At 45.0% G+C, this 26474-nt stretch overlaps 2 protein-coding genes across 3 annotated transcripts in view; both read right to left on the minus strand.

The window, feature by feature from the left end:
• Positions 1 to 411: 411 nt before the first annotated feature.
• POLR2G (RNA polymerase II subunit G) lies at positions 412 to 12346 on the minus strand. Its single transcript, XM_054987988.1, has 8 exons — positions 12276 to 12346; positions 9088 to 9197; positions 7532 to 7691; positions 4192 to 4242; positions 3090 to 3155; positions 2381 to 2452; positions 1286 to 1319; positions 412 to 654 (listed from the first exon to the last, which is right to left on the minus strand). Exons 1-8 carry the CDS (start codon positions 12285 to 12287, stop codon positions 641 to 643), a joined length of 519 nt encoding a protein of 172 aa, XP_054843963.1. The 5' UTR covers positions 12288 to 12346; the 3' UTR covers positions 412 to 640.
• Positions 12347 to 13442: 1096 nt separating this feature from the next.
• LOC129338416 (5'-3' exonuclease PLD3-like) overlaps positions 13443 to 26474 on the minus strand; it is a 28779-nt gene continuing 15747 nt past the window's right edge. For both annotated transcript variants that reach the window (XM_054992645.1, XM_054992636.1), the window contains 7 exons: positions 25705 to 25819; positions 24730 to 24857; positions 24402 to 24602; positions 21729 to 21868; positions 20030 to 20195; positions 17319 to 17418; positions 13443 to 15996 (listed from right to left, as the gene is read on the minus strand). In XM_054992645.1, the coding sequence (XP_054848620.1) occupies positions 15797 to 15996; positions 17319 to 17418; positions 20030 to 20195; positions 21729 to 21868; positions 24402 to 24602; positions 24730 to 24857; positions 25705 to 25819 (1050 nt within the window). In that variant the 3' untranslated portion in view covers positions 13443 to 15796. The remainder of the gene's footprint in view (positions 15997 to 17318; positions 17419 to 20029; positions 20196 to 21728; positions 21869 to 24401; positions 24603 to 24729; positions 24858 to 25704; positions 25820 to 26474) is intronic.

A 26474-nucleotide genomic window follows, 5' to 3' on the forward strand; every position in this document is an offset into this window, starting at 1 on the left:
TGCATGCCCTTTCCCTGAAGGTGATGGGCAGCAGTACAGTTGGGAGTGCCATTGCCTCCAGGAGCACCTCTGCTGTGTGCCCTACCCACATATCTTTCTTTGGCAGTGCCAGGCATCCGGGTTTATGGATGACAGGGCACTTGTGAACAAGCAGAAGGCCATTAATGTGGGTGTCAGCCGCAGCAGGCCTACCAGAAGCCCTGGGCTCCAGAAGCTTGACCCACTTCAGGGTATGCTGACACTGGCCCTGCCCATACCCCCCACCCTCTCAACACTCTCTGAAAAGGTCCATGTGGCAGAAGCCCCACTAATTTTTCTTCTTCTAGGTGTTTAATATTTCTGTAACACTCGCCACCAAATTATCTGGAACCAACTGGTATCCCAAGCAAGTAATGAAAAAGCCCTGGGCTAGAAGGAGGGTAAAGACTGAGAGCAGGAGGTACAACCAATGATTAAGCTGTTTTAAGCACAAAACAAGAACATTTTAATGAGGAGACAGAGTTGTATACATCCAGCCCTTGTCTTCCAGCTGCCGGAGAAAAGACTGCATGTTATAAATAGAGGAGCAGAAGAGCTGCAGGCCAGATTCTTCTGTAGGGAGCCAAGGAAGGGCCACGGAAACGAAGGAACTGGGGGGACTTCAGCTGACCAGACCTACAGAGAAAGCATAAGTTAAAACCCCACACAAAGCTGCTGCCCAAAAAACCCATCGTAGACACCCCCCTTGCACTAAATTCACCGTGCCAGAAGGGAATGCTTGTTTTCACAACAAGATCAGGTGCGTGAGCATGTCCAATGATTATTATTTACTCAAAACATACTGATTACTCAACATTCAGAATATTCTTCCAAGTCATTTGGCTAAATGAATCATTAACAAATAATTGCCTTGCTGGATTAGACCCATCCAGTGGGGCATTCTGTTCCCAACAGCAGCCACACGTATGCCCCCAGAAGTGTATAAGCAGAGCACAGAAGCTCATCATCTTGCTTCTCCCCAGCAAATGATATTCAGAGGTAGACTGCCTCTGTACGTGGAGGCTCATGTCCACGGCCATCTACACTAGCGGCCATCGTCACATCCTTGTAATTAAGCGAGACTACATAATCTTACTCCCTTATTCCCATTTGATTTCCCCAATTCCCACCCAACCCAGGTCCTATTTTTAATTCATCCCCTGCCCCCCAACTATACTGAATTCTTGTCCAAATGGGATCACCAGCACTATATATATAATATGGGGCATGAGCCCTTCCCAGCCTGCAGGGCTAGGGGAAAACTCACCAAGGTAGTCATCCATGAGTGATCCAATTGCAAACTGCAACAGAAAGAGCAGTGGAAATTGATTAACGTCTAGCCCAACTTCCTACAGCATACAAATGCCATATGATCAGTATCCGAGTAGGCAAACACTGGCTAATCCAGTTAAAAGCAGCTCCCCTAGGAAGGTCTTAGGCAAGGGCCTTTGCCAGCCGGCATTGCTACCTGTGGCCTTTTTAGTTGGAAATTCCAGGGATCAGACCTGTGTCATAGCCTGTGCCTTCCCAAGCGGGCCACAAACAGCCTTGCCTGGAGTACGAACCAAACTCAAGTGACAGCGTTCTAGGAAACTTTCTTCTGTGCAATCACAAAACCACGATGATGCTCTGATATTGACCTTCTCTCATTTAAAAGGTCAATAGGAAGTTCCTTTAATGTACTCCAAGGCAAAAGGTTAAAGCAAATCTCAGCAACAGCACAAGTGCAGGAATTGTACATTGCTACACCTTGCAAATTCCCCTCTGCTCCCAAAGTAATATCCCACAATGTCAGTCAAAGGAACAGGCCAAACCAGCCGATCACTTACTGCAACATGGAACATGCAGCCTCCTTTGGCTGAGATGCCAGCCCCCACCTATTTACTTTATAACCAATGAAAGATAGCTTTGAGGTTCAGGATGGGGTCTGGAAGCAGAGTGTGGGAAAAAGCACCGTGATAGAAATAGACCCACCCACCCACCCCTTTTTTGGCTTTCCAGTCAGATACCATCAACCTCTTGTCTGTGGAGCAGGGCTGGTTATACTCCCAGCAACCCACCCACCTCCTGCTAAGGGTAGCACAGAATGAAGGGTGGGGGCTGGCAGGGACTGGGGGTGCACACTATAAACCAGGCACTGCAAGGACACGATTGTCCACTCTTGAGTCTATACCTGTACACCACAGAGAAGCACAGAGAGAGAAAAGAGCAGATCACATCGCCTGTGACAATTATTGCCCCTGGTTTATTATCTACACTGCTCCCTGCTGACAAGCAGTCATGCCTGCACAGAGTCAACTGGATGCACCCAGAGTGAAATGCAAATTCCACCCCATCCCTCCCCTCCAATACACTGACTCACAATATCATTCTTGTCCACTCGGGTCCCCACGATCTTCAGTCTGATCTTGTCTTCTTGCTGGATAACAATGTCCTGGAGGGGTGAGGGACACAGCGGCGCTCAGGAGTCAGCTTTCAATTCGTTAAAAATATTTCTACCCTGCCGTTCAGCACGGGGTGCCCAAAAAGCAGCTTTTACAATGGACAGTTTGACAGAGAATAAAACACCCCAAATAGCTTAATAGCCAGGAAGCAGTTTTTATAAAAAGGGCAGAATCAGCCTTCGATTAAGTCAAAGACTTGGCAGAAGAAGTGGGTTTGAACCACCTTCCTGAAAGATGCTGATAAATCACGCTTCATAGGAGAGGGTGTTCTATAATCATGGTGCTACCACCAAAAAAAGACCTGCTGTGCCATCCCTCCCCTTTTCAGTGCCATCCACCAAGCCTTCAAATAGGGCTCTCCGATAGGATCAGCATGCCAGCATGTAAAAGGGAGGAAATAATAATCTCAATGTATAATTGACATCAGGGATCTGTCACAGAAACTCTTTGCTTTGAATCAGTAAATGCCCATGAAATCTTGATGCTCTTTAGCTCCCATACCACTCTGTGTGAATGCTTTGGCTCACAGAACCAGCAAGGAAAGGGAAAGAACATCATGTATTGAAAAGCCTTTTCCTTGCAGTATGGACAAACGGTCCCGAGTTCTTACTGTATGCTCGGACTCACCTCGTCAACAGTCTTGTAGCAGGGCGGATTGGAATTGGGGTCAAATTCCATTTCGGAAGGAATGGACTGGAAAGAAAATTGGGAGCAAACATTAGCAATTGTAGGATAATGGGGCTACGGCTCAGGGCCAAAAGACAGGTTCCCTCCCACACAAATCAGATGGGGGGACCCCCAAACAGTGTTCTTTTTACAGGCTGAGGTGATGTTGAAGAACTAATGTTTCCAAGTGCGTCAGACTGGAAAAATGAAAGAGGTAGGCAGTAGTTCCTTTTTCTTGTAAGCAGCGGTGGTCCTGACCAGAAATGGGCTCTTGCAGTGCTGTTAAAAGGAATTCTACAAAATGGTGGAACATCCCTGGGGTGAACTTTGGGATACCATCTTGTCTAGTTTGAAGCTTAACAATGATAAGTTAACAGACCTTCCATGTACAAGGAAGGACTGAATACCCATTAGCTGAGGGGCGACATTAGGGAAGAGCCGTTCACACATTGCTGGTGGGCTTTTAGAGGCCACTGGTTGTCCTCTATAGGAAAGTAGAGATGGGCATGAACTGGAAAAAAACCGAACCGTGAGTTTCGTGGTTCGGCACATTTCATGAACCACGAACTTTCATGAACCTTCCCTGGATCACAAACCAGTTTGTTTGGTTCGTGAAAATGTCACATCCAGGTCAGCAAACTGCCACTTCCAGGTCAGCAGAAGGTCACTTCCAGGCCAGCAGAAGGTCTGCAGGAAGTCCATCCCCTGTTGTCTAGGAAACTGATTGATTGGTGCCAGGCTATCTGCAGTGACAAACCAAAGAACGAACCAAAAGAACCAGCCTAAAGTTTGTGGTGGTTTGTCAGAAATGGGCTCTGATGAACCACTGGTTTATAAACTACAAACTGGCCTGGCTCGTCATGAGCTTTGGTTCGTACTTCGGTTCATGCCCATCTCTATTGGAAAGAGGATATTGGTAGAGATGAACTTTTGCCCTGATTCACCAGGGCTTTGCTTACATTGAACATCTCCAGGGTTCAAGTTCTCTCCCATACTCATCTGTTCCACACCATGCACTTCAAACCCACAACACACGTCCCTGAATGCTCCCCAAACTACTTACATGCCGTGAAATGAAGCAGGACATGGGTCCAATTTCAGTGAAGAGTCCAACCTTGGGGAAAAGAAGGACATTACTAGCAAAACACCCTTCCCCTGAAAGGCTCACTTGAAAAGTAAAATATCTTTTAATGTTCATATAATAATAAAAATATTTTTTTAAAAAAGTAAAATATCTGCAACGCAAGAGAGAACCAAAAGGTCAATGAATGGGAGAGAGGTGTTGACAGAGGGGAAAGAGGCTGGGGGTTCTGTGGTGGAACACTAGGTTTGCATGTAGAAAGAACCACAACCTCTTCGAGGAAGCAGGTTAGAAAAATTCATGGAGGACACCAGGAAATCTAAGCCAAACTTCTATGTGCAGAGGTAGTCTCACAGTTTCACCCAGAATTGGGGCTAACAGGCATACCACCTTACCTAAGAAGATAGTTTTAGGTGGGTAGCCGGGTTGGTCTGTAGTAGAACAGCAAAATTCGAGTCCGGTAGCACCTTAAAGACCAATTAGATTTCCAGGGTATAAGTGTTCACGAGTCTGACAAAGTATCTGACGAAGGCAGCTTGATTCTTGAAAGCGTACACCCTGGAAATTTTCTTGGTCTTTAAGGTGCTACCGGACTTGGATCTTGCACCTTACCTGAAGAGTCTTTTTAAACACATGTCCCTACCTCACTTTGCTCTAGCCAAATTCATAGTTGTGCCTTGAAATGTTCCATTTAAAAACTGACAGCTCATTTTCAGAATTTAAAAAAACTTAAAACCCAGGATGGTGAAGGTGTCCTCTTCCTACAGTATCGGTCCCTGCTTTGCCCAGCAACCATTTGCTCTGGTGCAAGATGGCGCTTTCAAGATCCCTCTCATCCTGCAACTAAGTGTTCTGGAAAACTCTTTTAGTTACCATGACTTTGAGCCCAACAGGATGCAGAGACTTAAAGAAGTTACTGTTTAGGTAAGGAATGTGTTGAGTATAAGCACAGCACATTTCTGTAACTTTTAAATTATTCCTATCCATTTCTGGAACTCAAGAGAGGCTAAAACACAGAAATACATTACTTATTTATTTATGTCATTTATAGTCTGCCTTTCTCACTGAGACTCAATGAGGATTACATAGTGTGAGATTAGTACAATCAGTATCAAGGACATTTCCGTACAGTATCAAGGACATTTCCGTACAGTATCAAGGACATTTCCATAAACAATGTCATAGGGTAAATGAATACAAGTTTACAAAGACCCAGCATTAGGAAGGAACCAATACGGAGCTGAAGAATTGCTGAAACAGAACATCGTTCTAGGACTGACATTAGACAATATGAAGCACAGGTAGTATATAGGAGTAGTTATTTAAAGCAACAGATAATATGTAAGGCAACATAGTGGTGAAGTCTATGGATCCTAACTCATTAGCAAAACATCTGAGACCCCCTCCCTACAATATCTCCCTCCTATATTAGGATAGGATAGGAATGTGGATTCAAGAAAATTTCAGCCAATGATGAGGAAATTTGCCATTCCTTTCTTTGAAGCCCCCATCTGGCAAGTGGATACCCCACCTAGCAAAGAAAACCAGTTGCTGCAGATAAACGTCTTTCTGGTTTGCTTGGGAGGGACAACTGGGGACCTACCAATAAAGGCTGCACAGAACCTGCATGTTTAGAGGCAGCGCAGCTCAATACCAAAGAAGGATAGCCAGAGCAGAGACGGGCAATAGCCTTTATGCCTCGCTTGCAGCCTTCCTGGCTGGCCTTTATTAGACACAGGATAGAAAGATCTTGAGCTCATCTAGCCGGGCTTATCTGAGGTCCTCTTTCAGGCAGCAAATGTTGATCAGTCTTATTAACAGATCAGTCAAATTTTACCATTTGAATCAGGTGGGCCTATAAATAATCAGTGAGGGTGAAATTTTTTTTTAGGAAGAACATGAGATGGAACTCTTATTAAACTGCAAGTCTTCCCAGACTTAGCAGTGCTGCTGCTGCTGAACACGTGGTCTCTAAACAACATAAACTACATACACTATAATTTAACAGCACTAACTATAACTATACTACTCCTACATGTTTTTTTTTTCACTAACAATAACAAGAATAAATTTCACTAAGAAGGTACAAGCCTGACAAGCGTCTGTTCTCCGTGGTGGCAAAAAACCAATTGAGGGAAGAGACAGGGGCGACTGCCCACCATGTGACCGTTTCAGCGGGAAAAAACTGCTTGGAGCGGTCCGTGGGGGAGGTCGCCCCCGCAAATAGCCTAAAAACTTGAAGAACCCTGTTCTGAATGGCTGGCCTGTGCAAGCGAAGTCCCTATGTCGGACTGCACTGAAGACCACAGATGAACACGTTTGTTTTAGGCAACAGGCAGAATGTGTGTGATGGCTTTAAAAGGAAAGCAATTGATTGAATTGCTTTTAAAAAAGCAGTTGAGAGCCAGGATAACACTTGAGCTGTGATCTGCAAGTTTGCTGGCAAGAAGGGAACCCTGACGCCATCACTATTTAGGCAGTAGGCCAAATTCACTTAGAAGTAAGTCCTGCTGAATTTGATAGACACTTCTGAGAAAACAAGAATCCAACTGTAATTGGATTAACTATAGCATTCACACTACTTTCGATTTAAAGAACCACCCGGGTTCTTTATGCACTATTCAAAAAGGCAGTACAATAGCCTATAGTTTGACAGGAGATGTGGTTACAGTATTGGCTGGGCTTGGAGTTGGGTTCTAATTTCTACTCTACCATGAAACAAACTGGGCAAACTTTGGCCAGTCTCACTCTCTTAGCCTACCTCACAGGGCTGTTGTGAGGATTTAAAAAAGGGGGAAAGAACATACACCACCTCAAGTTCCTTGGGGGAAGTGCAGGATAAAAGAAGACGACCAACCACACCACCATGAACAAAAGCGAATTACTTAAGCAGTAACGAATTTGGTTTGAAGCGATCTTGGAAATGGTGTCCATTTCTCAGCCAGATCCAGGGCTGATCTTTAGAACAGAGATGGAATCCCAGTTAAGGACACGAGAGCCAGTGAGATTAATGTATTATTTATTTATTTATTATATTACATTTTTAGTCCGCCCTCCCCGCAGGTGAGGGCCAGATGAAGAAGACTGGGAAGACCTGTCTTCAATCCCAAATCTGCCACGAAGCTCAATGGGTGACTTTGGACCAGATCGTCTCTCTCAGTGCAGCCTACCCCACAGGGTTGTTATAATAAAATAGTGGAAGGGCAAACCACATAAGCTATATTTGGAGGAAAGGTAGGATAAAAATGTGACCTAGATACACAGACTGATTGACCTGACAAGGCAACTCACTGCCCAGTTTCTCTCATAACCTCCACCTTACCTTGTTCACTTGTGTGACAACAGCGTCAACCACCTCCCCTTTGAAAGGCCTAAAGACGATAGCCTTGTATTTGACTGGATAAAGCACAAAGCCCCGACCGGGCTGGATCACACCCGCACCAATATTGTCGATGGTTGTAACCGCAATGACAAAGCCATATCTGGGGGGGAGACAATGAAAACTATCTCACCAAGGCCACCAGCACACCAAAATGAGACTTCCCTTCTCATTTGTCCAGACTCAGTGCTGAAAATGCAATGATGGTGCTATCACAGCAACAACACCCCTAACCCCAAGCAGTTGTTTTTTGTGGTGGCTCCTATGCTGGGGAACCAGCTGCCAGAAGAAATGGCCCAAATTTGGAAGCATATCTCCAATCAAATGACTAAAGATTCTTTTCTGTGCCTTTAAGAATGTGTCTTGACTCGACCGATAGTCCAAGAGCCTATGTCTACAATTTGCTTCCAAAGAAATACAAAATTCGGCTATTTAATAGCAACAACAACAACTGCACTTATACACCACTCCTCTAGACAGGTTAGTGCCCTGCTCAGAGCAGTAAACAAAGTCAGCGTTGTTATTATCCCCACAATACAGATGGGGAGCTGGGGCAGAGAGAAGTGGCTTACCTACTACTGCTCACAGCAGTAGTGACATTCGAACCAGCAGAGTGCTGATTTGCATCTCCAGCACTTAACCACTATGGTACAACAGCTGTGGCATTTCCCAAACTGCCAATCTTGTGCACAATCAGGGCTTTTTTTCTGGGAAAAGAGGTGGTGGAACTCGGTGGTGGAATTCAGGACCGCACAATGATGGGTCAGCTGGAACAAGGGGGGGAGTTTTTTAAAGTTTAAATCACCCTCGGCGAAAATGGTCACATGGCCAGTGGCCTCGCCCCCTGATCTCCAGACAGAGGGGAGTTTAGATTGCCCTCCCGCGCTGCCCTCTGCCTGGAGATCAGGGGGCAGGGCCACTGGCCATGTGACCATTTTCAAGAGGTGCCGGAACTCATTCCACCGTGTTCCTGCTGAAAAAAAGCCCTGTGCACAATTACTCGATGTACCCTCTCCCAGGGCCCAGTATTTACCTCATAAAAGAACATGGCTGAAACTAGTGTCAACTTGTAGAGACCGCCCTCAGTGAATATTTTATGGAATTAGAAGACAATCTCTACAAACTGACACCTATTTCTTCAACTTTCCTTATGAAGTAAATACCAGAAACTGGAAAGGGCTGAACAAGAGCTACTACCACATAACTGCCTAGGAATCTACTCCTAAGTCTGGCAGTTTTGAAGGTACCACAATCTATTCCTTCAAAGGAAAAACTACTTCTTGGACAATGAATAATTACAGACGGCTGTTGGATTTTTCACTTGTCTTAACTGTTGTGATTTTAAGTTGTGCCAAGGATCTGTAACCCCTCCCCCAATGGTGACACTTTCCCCTGGCATCCAACACCTCACGAGGAAAGGTGAATATTCTAAAGAAAATATACTTCCAAGCCCCACTCCATCCTTCAAAGAAAGAAGTCCATCCCCTTCCCTTCCTTACTTTCCTGTGCAGGTTCCTTCCACCTCGGTGAACAGCTTCTGCTTAACTGTGTTGAGAAGATTGGGCCCAAAATAACGTGGATGCAACAGGATTTCATGTTCCAAGGAGATCTGGAGGCATAAAATGGGTGGGGGAAGAGAGAACGGGGTAGAATATTTAAAATATTTACAGTCAAACCTTTTAAAAATTTGTCATATTTATTGGTGGCTAACATATCCTGTTCTTGATAAAGGCAGAAATGCCTTGAATAGTTTTTTTAAAAAAAATCTAAATTAAGATTTATGCCAAATACTCAAAACAACCAGCTCTAACAGCAGCAAACAGCTAACAAATCAAGGAAGAAGGACCTTTAAAGTTTCCAAACATTACAAACTTCCAAACAAAAGAATTTTAATTCTGGGCCAGCATGGACAAAGAGTAAGTGATTTGTGAACATCTCAAGGGAGGTTATTTGACAACTTGCACGCCAACACTGGGAAGGCCTTGTCCCCTCTGCTCCCCTAAACTCCGAAATGGACAGTGGGGCTCTCAAAGCAGAATCTCCATGGATGATCTCAGTAAGCATGCAGGCTGAAATGGTAGGAATTTCAGAGGTTACTATTGGTGCAGTCAAATATTAGAGCAAGAGATGAGGAGAAGATTGAGGCACCAGCTCTGACTTTTCATTGTCCTACTACAGCAAGCTCACATGTGCTAGAATGAGTTAAAAGTCCTTATGGGGCTACATAGAAAGATTAATGCAATCCCAACCCTAAAACAAGACAAGCCAGATACTACAATCACTTACTGTGGGAAAAATGAAATCCAGCACTCAAGTCATAGCTGACTTATGGCAATGCCAGTTGGGTTTTCATGGCAAGAGACTAACAGAGGTGGTTTGCCATTGCCTGCCTCTGCAACCCTGGTCTTTCTTGGAGGTTTCCCATCCAGTTCCTAACCAAGGCTGACCCTGCTTAGTATCTGAGCTCTGATGAGCTCAGGCTCTCCTGGGCTATCCTTTTTGAAAGGGGGCTTTAAAGGGTGTTCAGAAGCTCTAGCAGCCCACATAAATCAGAAAGTTATTTGCTCTCTTTCAAGACAGCCTCACAGACTTTTGATCAGCTCCTGGGTGCCAGTCATAGCATTTATGATCTTTAAAACACCAACACAGGAATCCTAAAAGAGTCATACCCTTCCAAGCCCATCAACTTCAACTAAGTTAGAAGGGTGTAACTCTGTTTAGGATTACACTGAAAATGGGATGGCCCCTACATAGCTGAGGGGGCCCCTTATAGGCCTTTTACCTGGACGTAAACATAAGTTTCCAGGCTTTAAAATAAAAAGTGTTCAAAAATAAACTCCTGAATTAAAAGCTTGAGTGAACAGAAATGTTTCGGCCTGGCACCTAAAAGAAAGTAACATAGATGCCAGGAAAACCTCAAGGGAAAGGGCATTTGATAAGCAAGGTGCCACAACCGAAAAAGTCCTGGCACTGGTTGCCACCTGCTTCACCTCTGAAGAAAGGTGTGGGAAACCTCCAAGGAAGACCAGGGTTGCAGAGGCAGGCAATGGCAAACCACCTCTGTTAGTGTCACCTCGGGGAAAGCAGGGCTTGTGAGGCAGATCTTAATTGGTGCGCTGGACAATATGGGAGGAAGCGGGACCCCTGGCTCCAAGCCATTTAGGGCCTTAAAAGTAAGAACCACTCCTCTGAATTGTGCCTGGAAACAAACGGGAAGCCAGCGTAGATCTTTCAGTACTGGAGTGACATGATCCCACTTCCTTACAGTAGCCTAGCTGCCACATATTGAAGTTTCCAGACTGTTTTCAAAGGTAGACCTTTATAAAGCACATGACAGTAATCTAACATAGACTTGATCAGAACATAGATCGCTATGGCCCGATGATGTTTTTTTTAACTAATGGCCATCGCTGGCACGTCAGCTGAAGCTGATAAAAGACATGAGATGTCACAGAGGAGATCTGGGCGGCAACTGTAGGCCAGGATCTAGTAGTACTTCCAAGCATGAAACCAGTTCTTTCAGGGGCAATGCAACCTCCTCCATGTCTTGTTAGTTCTCGATCAGCTTTGCCATTGAACATCACCCTTTCAGAAATTGAAACTAATTGTGCATAAGGGTACCTTGAGTTTAGGCTACAACACAGATCTAATCAAGCCCACGGTTCTTCTTTCTGGGAGATGGCAAGAGCAGAGGAAGCTCATTATCTAGAGAAGCTACACCAAGGGCAAACACACAGTAGTAAGGCCTGCTGAATTCAGCAGAGGTGCACATGACACCGCCTTACAGCATGTCAAGCTTTTGGTCTCTCAAGGTTAGCATTGCCTATTCTGACCAGCAGTGTTTCTCCAGGGTCCCATATAGGAGGTCTTTCGTGTCACCTGCTACCTGATGTTTCTAAGAGCCAAGCTACAAGTGACGCCTTACACAGGTTGGACACTTGTCAGCTTCTGTCAAGTTTTGATGGGAAATGTCCTGGTTTTACAGCTTGGCTTTCCATTACAGCTGCAAGACCAGGATGCCTACATTTCCCATCAAAACTTGAGGGAAGCTGACAAGTGTCCAACCTGTGTCAGGCGTCATGTGTAGCTTGGCTCTGACTGGAGATCCAGGGATTGAAGGCAGGATTTTCTGCATGCCAAACTAAGATCTCCCACTAAGCCACGACTTATTGGCATAGGATCAAGCTGAGGAAGTCCAAAGACCACTAGATACCGGACAGGATAAGAAAATAAAAAGAGCCCTGTGGGGTCAGATTAAAGATCCAACAAGCCGAACACTGGTCCCCAACAGCAACCAACCAGATTGTTTTGGGCACAAAAGTCACAGCTTTCCTCTCCTGCTCATCTCCAGCACCTGATATTCAGCGGCATATTGACCCTGGACATGGAGACTCCGGGTTTTTTTCCCCTTTTAGCAACATGTGTTGATTGTCTTCTCTCCCGTTAAGCTTGTGGCAGCAAGATCCATAAGCAAGTAACACGCAGCATGTTGCCTTTCGCCAGCCTCGCGCATACTGCACCCCCCCGCCCCGTGTAATGTCAGAGGAGGGGAAAAAACCCTCCATAATTTTATCAACTTTTATCATGTCCCCATCCGTATAAGAAGAAACAGAATTACAATAAAGAAGAGGGGGTGAAAAATCACATACTTTCCCTGTCTCGCCCCCTCCTCATTCTTAGTACTCACGTGGTAAAACATCCTCCCTGCCTTCTCTCGCCTTTTAGTTCCAGGCCGGAAGGAACGTTCAACCGCTCTAGTTATCCAAACCAGCTTTGTTGCAAACCAACTTCCTCCTGATTGGCTGCCGAGCGGCCGCCAAGATTCCATCGCCGCTTTAAAAAAATATGCGCCGGCCAATTAGAGTTGTCTATATGCGCACGCGCTATCAGTGGTCAGGGTTACCAATTGTAGTGTCAGTGAATGGGGTGTGTGCGGGGGGGGGGGGCGTCCTTTGGATATAAATGTATTTTTTTTTACTATTACCTAATTCACTTGGAGTAATTCAGCAATGTCCGTTGCAGGATTATTTTTTTGCTTTCATGTTTATTGCAAGAGACAGAATTGTTTAACCAGTGCAGTCCCTATTTTTTTGTTACTGTCTCGGATCGCTTTTGCCGTTCCCCGCCCAGGGTCTTTAGAAGTTAAATCGCTGGGTGAGCAGAGATGTTTTTCTGGTAAATTTCGTTCGTTTCGGTAATCACTGCTCTCTTGACTTTAAAATGAGCGAAGGGCTGGTCTGTTGCAAACTAAATGAACACAGCCCTTAACAGTGAGCAGTAGTGGGGGAGGCGTGAGAGCCACCGTTGTATAACGATTAGAGTGTCTATTGGCGATCTGGGAAACCTCGATTCGAATTCCCACTGCTATGGAAGCTTGCTAGGCGACCTTGGACTAGACACACACTCTTACACAAACCTACCTCACAGGGTTGTTGTCTGGCTAAAACGGAGATGTTGTTGTACTTTGGATTCCCATTGGGAAGTCTAGGGTACAGATGAATGAAGTAACTAACTAAACATAATATGGCTAAGTAGCCGCTGGAAGGAGACTGGGTGCTATAAATTGGGTTGCCAATCTCCAGGTAGGGCCTGGAGACGTGGAATTACAACTGATCTCCAGGTGACAGGGATCAGTTTCCCTGGAAACTGGCTGCTTTGGAGGCTGAACTACCACATTATACCCTGCTGAAGTCCCTCCCCTCCATAAACCCTTCCCTCCCCGGGCTCCACCCCCAAATTAAGAAATGTCCCAACCCAGAGGTGGCAACCTTACTCCCTATTTGAATCTGTCAGGTACTGTAGTGTATTCATTCATACCCTAAGCGTGTCATGAAGAAAGGTGATGTACCAGCAATGTTCAACACTTTATTAAAAATGGTCGTCGTATAAAAATATAAATTCTGCAATGGAAAGCAAATCCCCCTTCCTTCCCACATCCCAGAGCTGCTCAAGCCTTTTCATACACCCAGTGGAGGTGCACTCTCTAGCCTCTTGCTTAAAGCGCATATAAAGACACACAATTGCTCAACTCAAAAAGCAATTCCCTGAGTAGAAAAGGGAGGTGCACTGAAAAGACCACGGTACCAAGTACACTTACTGCACGGTGATCTCTAACAAGACCTTATTTCTTTATATATAACACATCACAGGAACGAAACTATAAAATGACCCCCCTCCCCATAGTGCATACCTGTACACAAAGGTAGCTGAGTTGGTCCACAGAAAAATCCCAAGAACAAAAGTTGGGTAATATATTTTATTTGGACTAGTCCAAATCTCACAAAACAGTGAGCAAGCTTTTGAGTTCTCCAGAATTCTTGGTTAGGCTGGGTAATCAGTACAAAAAAGGGGGTGGGTGAGGGAAAATATGTTTTTCAGGGTATTGTGGAAATTCCCCAAGTCTGCCAATTGTAGAGTTTTCAAATACAATAAAGCACGTGTTGCAGACATACCTGGATTAGGGGTTATTGGATGCAAAAGTGTTTTAGCTTGTACCAAAGGCTTCTTTGAAAAAGGAGGAGGGGAAGGGCATCTTCCCTTTTGAGAATCTTTAAGCCATTTGTTAATCAAATGTCTCCCCAATACTAGCAAAATACACAGGTACCTTGTAAGAGCCAAAGAAAAACATGATCGTCCTTACAAAGTAGACCTGTACTTTGTTGCACTGCTAAACACATCTTTTAAAAAGAGACACTCCCCCTCCCTCAACCAAGTTCTCCCAAAGCCCTAAGTAAAAGTGTCTCTTCAAGAAGGCAAACGCAAAGTTAATCATCCATAATCCTAGCTGGATCCAACTTCAAAATTATGGGATGCTCAGGAGCTGCTGGTTGGCTTGGTTAGTTCGGAAGTGTTGTATATTTTGATCCCCCCCCCCCCCGCCAACCTTCCAATATAATCAGGTGGCAGTAAGAAGCAGATACAGGAGACCAGGATAGCTTTGTGAGAATAGCATATCTAGAGTTATACGGTTTTGAATTTATTTTCCCACACCGGAATAACAAACCCACCAGCCAAAATACAACTGGGGCAAGCAAATTTTTTTGAAGTCACCAAAGCTCTCATTTAGGTGGGTGAGGGGGACATTGCTAAATATGGAGAAAACCCCATCAGCAGTTGTAACAACTGGAATGGAGGAGGACGTTTGTATAAACAGGAGCCTGATACAAAAAAGTTTACAGGTGCAGCAAGGTGTGCTGGGATCAAAAAGCACAGGGTATGCTCCCAGCATCCTGTAGGCCTTTTCCCATCAAGCACCTGGGTTGAATTCTACAAACATTCCATATGAAGACTGTTACAAACTGCAGGCTGGGGATCTCTCTCTCACATCCAGTAGTGCTCTTTCTCTTCCCCCTACCCCCAATTTTTATTCTTTTTGTTATGTCGTAGCATCCATGGTTGAGGAAAAGTTCTGATCAACTCCCAAGCTTGCAGAGTGCTTTGCCATGTTTGATCATAAAAAGTCATTGCTTTTCTGCTCCTATATAGAATGTTTCTAAGAGACCAACATTGCTACTTGCGTGTTCAAAAATTTTTTCATACATCTCTTCCATCTCCAGAGATTGTCCAGAATATGCTGCAAATTAAGACCTATCATGTTTCCCTCTGCACTATTCCCACCCCCCAAGACACCTGCTGACTTCCAGCTGCTCCCCTCCCCAGCTACCCCACACCTTATTAACAAACTCTCCAGCTCTTCAGGACAGAGCCAGATTCAAGCTGCCTTCTTGGTTTGGCAATGCTTCAAAATCCACAATCCAGATTTGGCAAATTTTGGTTGGCAATTTTTTAAAAAAGCAATACTGTAGTTTAAAAATTGTTTTCCCCTGTAAACAGGTTCCCTTTTTTTGCTAGCTGCTTTACAGCAGACACATCAACACCCCGCCGCTGCCCTGAGTTCACACTGTTGCTGAGAGCAACAAACTCTCCCCCCCCTTCCAAAGCACTCCATATACAGTGGCTGTTTTAGCTATGGCTGTTCTTTTGGGGCTCCTTGTGGGATGCCTGGTCCATTCAATGAGAAGGGTTTGAAGATTGGCAGCCACTTAAGAACACCACGAGAGTCCTGCTGGTTCAGACCAAAAGGCGTCCAGCGTCTTGCTTCCAAGCACAGCCAATCGGATGCTTTTGGGAAGCCCACAACCAGGGCACGAAGGCTTCTCTGCTGCAAGGTGTTCGAAAGAGTGCTTCCGGGCAGGGCCACTCACTGTCTTAATATCTCTTAGTGCAACTCCTGTGATTGCTGAGTGGCAAAACATTATCAGAATTCCAGTCTCGGATGAATACTTGCTCCAGCTGGTGGCGCAGGGTAAATTCCTGGCCTGCCATAATACTATTGGGGTCACTTTGATTGACGATCAGCCCCACCCCTGCAGTTTTGGTAAAATAATCTTCAGACCAGTTGGAGGTACCTGGAGAGGAAAAAAGAGTACCAAACGTAATCCACAGAGAACTAGGAACTTCCCGCAGGACTGAAAGCATAGTAGGTCGTCCAGAGGTGGCCCTGGGGATATTGGGAAGCTGGGCTGACATTATAAGAATCATTACCTGCTGGCATGTTTTGTTCCCACCACCTTCACCCATATACTTGTCAACAAAAAATTATTTTTAAAAGGCACTCCAAAGAGTACTTGAGCCTATCATAGTGAGTGTGGACCACTACCAGCTGATGGTGAAAAGGCAAAAAGACATTTCACATTTATTTTTAAAAGATGATAACCTGCCTCTCAGCTCAAAGGGCTTTCAGGTAAACAAAACTTTCAAGAAGGACCCTGCAAAGCTGGAAACGAGGGCATGCCTGAAACACTATCTAGGATATGGACTGGAGCAGGCATGTGGGTGGGCAAAAATGGGCAGTCTACGATGGGAAGGCGGGTTGCTCTGATGAAGGAGCCAAGCTAGAATCAAAATAGTAAAGAGTCCAGTAGCACCTTTAACACTAACCAACTTTATTGTAATGTAAGCTTTAGAGAGCCACAGCTCTCTTCTTCCCATGCATCATAAGCTCTCGAAAGCTTATGCTACAATAAAGTTGGTTAGTGTTAAAGGTGCTACTGGACTCTTTACTATTTTGCTACTACAGACTAACACCACAAAAACGGGCAAGTCTGGTGGACCAAAAGGTCAAAACTACAAAAACCACCAGAATTATGATTTAATTTTAATTATGAAAATACGAAAGTGCTGTGCAAAAATGCAATACTAGTGAAATAATAACTACATAAATAGGTGTTCATATACAAAAAGTGAGTCCATACATTATATACAGAATGCAATAAATACAATCAACAAGTCACTGTCCAAAATATAGGAGTAAAGTGCAATGTTCCAGCAAGGTGGAAAAGCGCTGCTTGGTGGAGAGCCAACCGGGTGTCTTCAAATGGAGGTTCACAGTCCCAAAGTAAATACGTTATGGTGCCGACGGGGTATGGCAAGCAATATTTCTGTTTAACCCGTTTCGTGAGGCAAACTCACTTCATCATCGGGCATGAAGCAATTAGGACTGACTATGCTGTAACATGGAAGACGTGAAAAACTCCTAGCACCTTCTGAGCACCATTCCTTCCCAGCCCTGAACATGCCTAAATAAATAAATGTTTACAGAAGATACTGTCAAGGCTCTAACCTTCTTTATGCCAAGGGAAAACAGTCCTGCAGGAGTAGTCCTAGCTATCCCAACAGTGAATCAGGGTGGGGAGAGAAAACATAGTCAGGGGGTCTGAGAGGGACGTACCAATGTAGGCCAGGCGGTCGGTCACCATATACTTGTTGTGATTGACGTGAGCGTATGGGATCGGCGGTTGTTCTCCCTCTCCCGGAACAACAAAAAGATTCTGAAAGGAAAACAACACAACAACTAATATTACAGTCTAGTGGGGGTCACTTTCAAGGAGGGGCTGAGTCTCAACTGCAGAGCACGTGCTTGGCATGCAAGAGGTCCCAGGTTCAATTCCCACCATTTCCAGTTAAAGCATTTCAGGAAGACAGTGTTGGTAGAGACCCCTCTCTGGCTGAGATTCTGAAGAATGGCTGCCTGTCAGAGGAGACAGATCCAGAGGACTTAGCCGTGTTAGTCTGTAGCTGCAAAATAGTAAGAGAATACTAAGAGGAGAGAATACCAGGCTTGATGGACCAATGGGCTAAGGCAATTTAAAATATAAAAACAAATGGGTAATAATAAACAATGAAGTAGACATAGAGTACATTAAAACGATGCTAAAAACTTATCTAGAAACACCCACAGAGAGGATATTCCACTTTGCTCAGGCTCAGCCTTGTTGAAAAGCCAAGAGGGTAGAACTCTGGGACTGGCTCCCCAGTGAGGTTTGTCCGTCCCTTTCTGTTGCCATCTTCCACCAACAGGTAAAAGGTTTTGTTTGGCGTCCCCTCAGTGATTGCTCTTTTCTGCCCAGTGCTTTTAATTTTGTTCCATTACGTATTTATGCTCTGGTTTTGTTTGATGATGGTTTCCTTGGGTGGTTTTAAGGGTTTTAACATGCGATTTTTATTGTGTATGTTTTAATTTGTTAGCTGCCCTTAGGAGGGCAAAATGATGAGATATACATTTTGTAAAATAAATAAAAACAGACGCCCCTCCCCCAATTTCTTCACAGAAGCTATACCATAGACATTGGGCAGCCCCTGAAAAATCCCACGCCTGGACCATTGCAGAATGTGCCTTATAATAACAACAACAACATTTGATTTATATACCGCCCTCCAGGACAACTTAATGCCCACTCAGAGCAGTTGACAAAGTATGTCATTATTATCCCCACAACAAAATACCCTGTCAGGTGGGTGGGGCTGAGAGAGCTCCAGAGAGCCGTGACTAGCCCAAGGTCACCCAGCTGGCTTCAAGTGGAGGAGTGGGGAATCAAACCCGGCTCTCCAGATTAGAGCCCCGCGCTCTTAACCACTACACCAAACTGGCTTAGATAAAAAGGGTACTGTAATGACCTCTTTTCTTTCTCTCTGTTAGTTTTTGCCTCTTCTTTTACACCCTCTGGGTAGATTACTGCCACCACAAATTATATTCCAAAATTACTTAAATTTCACCCTTAATAACGTGCCCAAGTGTCAGGCTCCTTCATGGGACTATGAGTCCCTGAGGATAGGAATGGGATATGTAGAAATGACATATACTCTGGGATAAAAACAAACAAAAAAAACTTTTATTTTTACAATAAGCCTAATGGTTTCACTCTAGTACTTAAGCTTGATGGTTTCAAAAAGTGTTGTCTGTTCTTAAAGTTTCTTTTCATAGGCACAGTCACTCAGATCTCCATAAACTTTCTCCCTCAGGCTGCACACACAGTTTGCCTGCTTCAGATATCAATTTCTCACTCAAATACACACAGATTTTCTCCCAGGCGCACACACAGTTTGCCTGCTTTAGACAGAATTAATGGTTTTCTTTCAGACACACAGAGTTCAGATTTCCACACAGGTTAGTTTTCTCTCAGAAATGCTTAAACATGCTCAGGCTACACACAGCTTGACTGCTTTCCCCAGAGTCAATATTTCTCTCAGACACTCTCAGGTTGCACACAGCTTGCCAGTCCAAACCCTGACTAAAAGTTCTGTCTCTGCTCAGTAACTGAAAACTGCATTCACTCCACCCACACGCTCAGTCATCAACCAATCATCTCCCTCACTCATCCCTCTCTTTCACCTCCATTTTTCATCTATACCACACCAAGCATTTAAAGACACCTGCACACATTTGAAATCATTAGATACTGACAATAGACCTTGGTGGGAATAACAAAGCTGCCTCATAGGAACCATCAGGGAGAGGCTTCCTTCGGGTATGTGGGATCCATGTCAGGAAGGGCTTTAAAGTAAGCCACCAGCACCTTTGAACCAGAAACTAATCAGCAATCAGTGAGGGATCTTTGAATGGAATATGGTCCTGCTGCTAGCATTGGCTGCTGCATTTTGTGCCTTTCAGGTCCGAAGGGGCTGGGACTTGACCACTAGCTTCTTCTGCAATTGGCTGCTGACTACCTTCTTAGGTGGATACTCTTGGTTCGTCCTATGCCATGCAGAATTTTTGCATTTAGTCAGAGCTTCAGAGCGATCAAAGACAAGACGTTCTCTCGGTAGTTCTTATAACTGCTTTGTAAAGCAAGGGCAGTGGTATTATCCAAAAGACTGCAAACACGAGGGGGAACAGGCTCATGCTGAGAGTGCAGGGCTTGCCAGTGCCTAAGGCCATCAAGGCTATTTCTAATCTGGTGTGCAGAACAAGCGCACCTCTGCTCTGAAAGCAGCAGGGCAGCGGCAAACAAGGAGGGCATCCACACGCCCTGTCCCTATGCCTAGTCTGGCAGGCGGCGGCTCTCCAAACCTGCAGAAGCCAAGCAGCATATATCTGGCTCAAGAAAAAAGTCCATAGCAGAGGTTCCTTGGTTGCTTTCCCGCTTTGGTCCCAGGACTCACCACCTCAATAGGGCAACCCAGCGGCTCCTGGCTGAGGATGCTGAGCGACTCCAAGAAGACAAACATGTCACGATGCGAGTGCGGCCAGCAACTGATGAGGAGGCGCACATTCACTTTTCTGTCGCAGGCTGCAGCGCGCAAGGCATCATCGATAACAGGCCAGAATCTATAGGGGGGTGAGCCATGCACAACAGTGTCACTGGCAATCGTAAGTGACGATCTTAAAAAGAAAGTGGCTGATTGCAAATCGGATGTTACCACCAGAACTGCCTTTCTGTTAACCCACTCTGAAGTTTATTTGGAAGCAGCTAAAAGGAGTTTTCATACTCTGTTGTGAAAGTAATACACACACCTCGCACGGAATGCATGGAAGGAGCCATAGCTCAGTGGCAAAGCACTTTGCATGTGGAAGGCCCCGAGTTCAATCCCTAGCACCTCTAGAGCTTTTCCTGCCGGAGACCCAGAAAATGCTCTGGTTCAATATAAGGCAGCTGTCATGGATTCATAGAAGAATGCAATTTGTAAAGCAGACTGGGGACTGTGAAGGTGGGTTGCTATTTGTGTGTGTGCACGTTGGGTTAGGAATAGCAAAAAATATGCGCTGCTTATGGTAAGTGTTCAAAATATGATGGTTAAACAGAAAACAGGGTTGCAACTACCTGCATCTGTTGTTCATCGAGTCTTCTGTGAAGTTTCACAATGTGAGACTACACAGAAGCTGTGAAGACGAACCTCCATGTTCAGGTGCATCCCTGTGCACCAAATACTGAGGGAAACACACTAAAGCTGTTCTAAATGTTCTAGCTTTTACTATGTTCTTGTGTGAAATTCATTGCCATAAGATGCAACGAGCGCCTCTAGTTTAATGGCTTTTAAAAAACGATTAGAGAAATTCGTGGAAGAAGGAGAGGTCTTGTCAACAGGTATTAGTTATGACAGATCAATGGAACCTCCATATTCAGAGGCAGCCCTATCTCTGGGCACCACATGCTCGGGACAGACAACAGGGGAGGGCTCTGTTTGCAGGTGTACCTAAAGCACATGGCTGACCATAATTGTAAGAAGATACTGAAATCAAAAAGGCCTTCGATTTCATTCAGAAAAGGCCAGAATGGCCAGAAAAGACAGGAAAATACTGGAATGGCTGGAAAGGGCCAGAAAGGGGTGGATTGGCTGGGAAAAGTTGGAATTCACATTCACTTCGTACACATTATCTGAGAGACATTTTATACAGTCAGCAGAATCAAGTGATAAAGCTTTTCTTGGATCGCACCATCTCAGGATACAGCTTGTGGTTTCATGTACATGCCTGAACGTTCTCTCCTGGAAGAAAAACTCCCTGCATGTATAATATTAGGATTCTGCCTAATTCTGACCGATGTGCTATTTTTCTGTATGCAGGGACCTCCTCCCTTCCCCCCCGAAAACAACAAAATATGGAGCAGTCCTTACAACTGAATTCTACTGATTGAGTAAGTGGCAAACTGTAGCACCAGTAGCAGCTGTAGAACATTCCTACCATTGTAGCTCAGCACTGCTTTCCCGTCTACCCTCTTTCCAGACTAATCTCTTTCCCCAGCAACAATGGAAGTCACAGATTTCCCCCTTTGTCTCAGAGAAAGCAAAAGACAAAAGACCCCATCCAGGGTCCTGCGGGTCTTTAGTCCCCAACCTCAGCAACATCATCCTCTCCTCCCACCTCTTAGGTTTGCAGAAGAAACACTGTGGCTCATAGTCCATCACAGAAATGTAGACAAAGTCCTGGGCGTCCTCAATCGTGCGAACAATGGCTGTGAGATCGGAGGTGCGGCCTGCTGAACACAGGGCCGATGGGGAGCTCTGCAACCAAAAGAAAAAAAAAGCCACAACATTTTGGGAGGCAGAAGGAAGGACATCCTGGTCAGAAGTACCCCTGAACAATATGAGGTTCATTATTGTCACACTTGACTAGCAATGGCTCTCCAAGGAAACAAGGAGCCCTTTTCCTAACACCTCCTGTCCAAAATGCTCTGGAAATTCCAGGGATTGAATATAAGAGCAGCTGTGCTGGACTGAACCAATGATCCACCCTGTTTCACATAGTAGGCAACCAGGCCTATGAACAAGGTATAGAATAGGAACGAGTAATTAACTTGGGTAATTCACTTGCCGCAGGATGTAGTGATGGCCACTAATTTATTTAGCTGGACAGATTTATGGAGGAGAAGTCCATGAATGTTCAGTGCCCACAAGGACTAAAGAGAACCTCCACGTCCAGGAGAAGTAAACGCCTGAATACCAGTGCTGGGTGGCCCGTATGCCATTTATTGGCCACCATGTGAAACAAAACATGCATGAATTTGCCTTACACTGAATCAAACCATTGGTCCATCAGTGTCAGCACTGTCTACTCTGACCGGCAGTGGCTCTCAGGCAGGGGTCTTTCACCTTACCTCCTACCTGATCCTTTTAACTGGAGATGCCGGGGATTCAACCTGGGACCTTCTGCATGCCAAGCAGATGCTCTGCCACTGAGCCACAGAACTCCCCATGCTGGAATAGGTGGATCAGTGGCCTAATCCAGCAGAGCTCTTCTTAAATTCTTATGTCAAAGGGGATTAAACACTCAAACTGCATGCTATGTCATTGGCCTATGGCTCTGCCCATGATTCTACTAAAAGACCAAGTGGGGTGACTGCCCCGATTGTGGTTTTTTGATGCCACTGGGAAAGCCTAAGACAAGGAGTGCAGATGGGTTGTTCTCTTGTGTAAGCCTCATTACAGTGTCTAGGAAATGCACAAGAAAACCATCTAGAAGAGGACAATGGCCCCAGGTTCAGGATCTCAGGTAGCACAGCGAAGAAAACTCCCCACCTCCAACTCTAGAGAGCTAGAGTGAACAGTGTAGTGGCATGGGCGAAAGGATATTGTATATCGAGGAGTTTAGATGGTGTATCACAAGTTCTGCCATCTTGCCTTGTTCATGCCAGGGCCTGAATATGCTTTCTTGCTTGAATATGCAAGCTATACTGTTTTTGCTGATGTAAACTCTGACCTTGCTGGTATTTTGAGTACAGGGACCCAAAGGGGCAAGCAAACTGGCCCTAAGGATACTAAATTAACACACCTGACAGAAAGGAGTCAAGCAATCATTTCTTGAGCTGGCACCAGGGCACCTCCTTTATCAGCTGGCCTTGAACATTAAGAGTATTTTTTGGTCTTGACCCCTACAATCAATCACTCTTATAATTATCTCCCTGTTGAAGAGAATCAAGATGAAGTGGTTTTAGACTACGTAAGTCTTAGCGAATTCCCTCTCTAATGGGATCTCAGCACAGATTCAGCTGCAGCAAGTGCCATGCAGAACTGGGCCAAAGGAGCCCCCTATGGCTGTTAGAAGGGATCTCCCAGCAACTGAAAGGGTGTTGCGTTAGGTGATATCCTTCCTTTGTGTTGTATGTGCTATATGTATTGGATTTGTGTACTTATTTCTTTCCTGTATGTCGCTTGTTGTTTGTTATTGAATAAATTTTTTCCTTCTACACTGGTGTAGAAGGAACCCTAAAAGAACCATCTGCCCTTTGGCAGAACGAGCAGTCCTCGGTGTGATGGCCTTACTGTGTGATTCAGTATTTATTTACATTATTTATCATCCACCTTTCTAACTGCGACTCAAGGCAGATTACATAGCGTCATTCAATGTGATCAACGGCTGGGGCAGTCAATAAACAATACAAGGCAATAGGGTGTGGACTGCAGAAATCTGAAAGCAGGTGTCTTGCAAACTATCAAAACCCTTGCTTTGTGGCCTTTGGTGGTTACTCCAAGCTAGTGGAATGTATTTACTTACTTTATTTATACTCCACTTTTTTCCCCAATGGGGACCCAAGGGAGCTTACATCGATCTCCACTCTACCATTTTATCCTCACAACAACCCTGTGAGGTAAGATTAGGCTGAGAGTGTGTGACAGGCCCAGGGTCACACCGTGAGCTTCAGCGGCAGAGTGGAGATATGAACCTAGGTCCCCCAGATCCTAGTCCGAATCTCTAACCACTACGCCACAGTGGCCCACCTGGCCGGGCCTGAAAGAAATCAATTGACAATTCTTATTGGCGAGAAAGAAACTTGAATTTTGGTATGGTGACGAGCAACAGCCAAGGGGAGCTGCTGAGGGTGCAGTGATGTTTGCTGGGAGAGGTGCTGATGGGTTTTTGACCACTGGCTGCCCAAGCTTCTAGTTGTTGCCCCACCTGCTCGACCTGTATCTCAGCTTAGAATCTGATCATACCGAAAGGGTTTCCCATACTCTTTTCTCTCAATGAAATTGAATTGCTCCAGAACTTCCTGCTGCTCAAGGGGAACAAAGAGAGCACAGGAATAGCAAGGCTTACGGAAATGTACAGTTCTGCGCTGGAGCCGTTGAGTTGCAGCTGCAGCGGGTGGTTCAGGCTGGACTCAGCTGCAACGCTGGCTGGCCATGCCGCAGGGATGGAAGCCCCTTCGCCTCCTAGCATGCGGTACATCGCAAAGATCCGGCCCAGGTCTCGAGCCAGGCAGCTGCAGTTGTACAGCACGGCACCCAGCTCCTTGACCTGTCGCACAAAGAACACCACAAAGATGACCTCACTCGCTCCACCCAACCTCCCCTTTAGCAAGGTGTTTCGTCAGAGTAGTGTTTCCACGCACACCCCGTTCTTGATCCCCTCACCCTGGAAGTACCTGAGTGAGGGAGCGCCAGTCCATGTTGGCGCTGCCTATGTAGACGTGCTTCTGATCTACCACCCAGAACTTGGTGTGAACGATCCCCCCAGTCAAATTCTTCATGTTCACGTACTCTATGTCTGCACCTGTGGAGGATGCAGGGAATAAATCAAGTTCTCTCTGAGAAATGGCAAGTGCCCCTCTTTTTTCATCCTTCATCCATTTCAGAGGCCAAAAATGGCAGAAAGAGGTTGCATTAAGCCCCAGGCTCTGGGTTTTCCACAAGGAAGTACAGAACTTGATACTGGGAACCAAATTCAGCAAGCTTCTGTTCCACAGACTCCAATAGAATCCGCTGCAAATCACAAAGGTTTAGGTTTGCCAACAGGCATGGAGAGAAATGTCCTGTCCCTGTAACAGGGTGAGGAATGTGTGTATATGGGCAGCTGAAGTTTTTTGTGGCATGGAGGAAAAAAACACCTGGTAAATAACATCCCACTGAGTCTCAACTAAAGGGGCAGGTCGCTTTTTCTCAAGGCAGCTATCAACCCTACAGGGGTTCCATGGTTGACTTTCAAGAACTCCTTGGCAAACAAATCAATGTGGAAAAGGATCTCCAGATCTAGAAAGCGAAAATCACTGACCTAGCCACAGTGGTGTGGGTTTTCTGGAGAACTTTGAACCAGAAAATGTTTCAAAAGCAAATTTCAAAAGTGCTTGCTTTTTAGTCAAATATTTAGTAAATAAAACTTGTAAAAATATACCACGCTGTGTAAAATGTCTAAAAAAAAATCTTTTTAATGACTGTGACATGAGGGAAGGGATAATCCTCCCCCCATGCTGTTTCCCAACCCAAAAGAGAGCCACTCTTCATGGCTGAACTGGGATATGAATTCATATTTCTTCCATCACAGTCCACTACACTAACCACTACCCTCCACCTCAAAAGACCTCAGAAGATTACTATCATGGCTAAAAAAATGTCTGTATTACCTTGACGGGCCAATTCATCTGTGTCGTCCTCTGACATCTGAGGGCTGTTGACAGCAATGCTGAGCTTTATTCCCCGAGAAGGCAGACCCAGCAGTGAGTTAAATACATCTCTACCCTGCAGAATAACACAATCATAATATTTTGAATTTAAATTTCACAGTTTGCACTTCCCCCTTACTCCCTATAACACCCCTGAAAGGTAGATTCAGGGTTATTACCTCTGGATTGATGAGAAAGGGCTGAGCGAAAGGTTGTTTTGCCTGAGTCCCATTGTGATTTCCTAATTTTTAGACTAATGGTTTTTGATATACACACGTTTCTTTCTAAAGTTTTTATTACTTGTTTTAGATCTTTTCTTGGATGTAAAACAGTCTTTAGGTGTGGTATTTTTTTAAAAAAATATTTTGTTTATTTATAGCCCACCTTTTTTACTGATACCCAAAGTGGACTACAGAGTACAGAAATGGAAGGGCCAGGGGGAAATGTAATCATACAGTATAGGACATTGAATGTACAATGCAATAGGACTGTTGGTGACAAGCGGAATGATAGTGCGAGCGACGATGTGAACGCATAGTATAAAATATACAACGAACAATGCAATACGATGAGGAATACAGAACTAAAATGTCAATACCAATGCAATAGGACTAGGAATACAAAATTAAACTGCCCAGGTGAGCGACGCAGAATGCGAACTTGGTTGAGGGTTGAACCTGGACGGTTTACATGACAACCAGCCCTGCCTCTACAGCTGCCAGTAGACAGGA

The sequence above is a fragment of the Eublepharis macularius genome, chromosome 1, assembly GCF_028583425.1.
Source record: "Eublepharis macularius isolate TG4126 chromosome 1, MPM_Emac_v1.0, whole genome shotgun sequence".
Classification (NCBI taxonomy): Eukaryota; Metazoa; Chordata; class Lepidosauria; order Squamata; family Eublepharidae; genus Eublepharis; species Eublepharis macularius.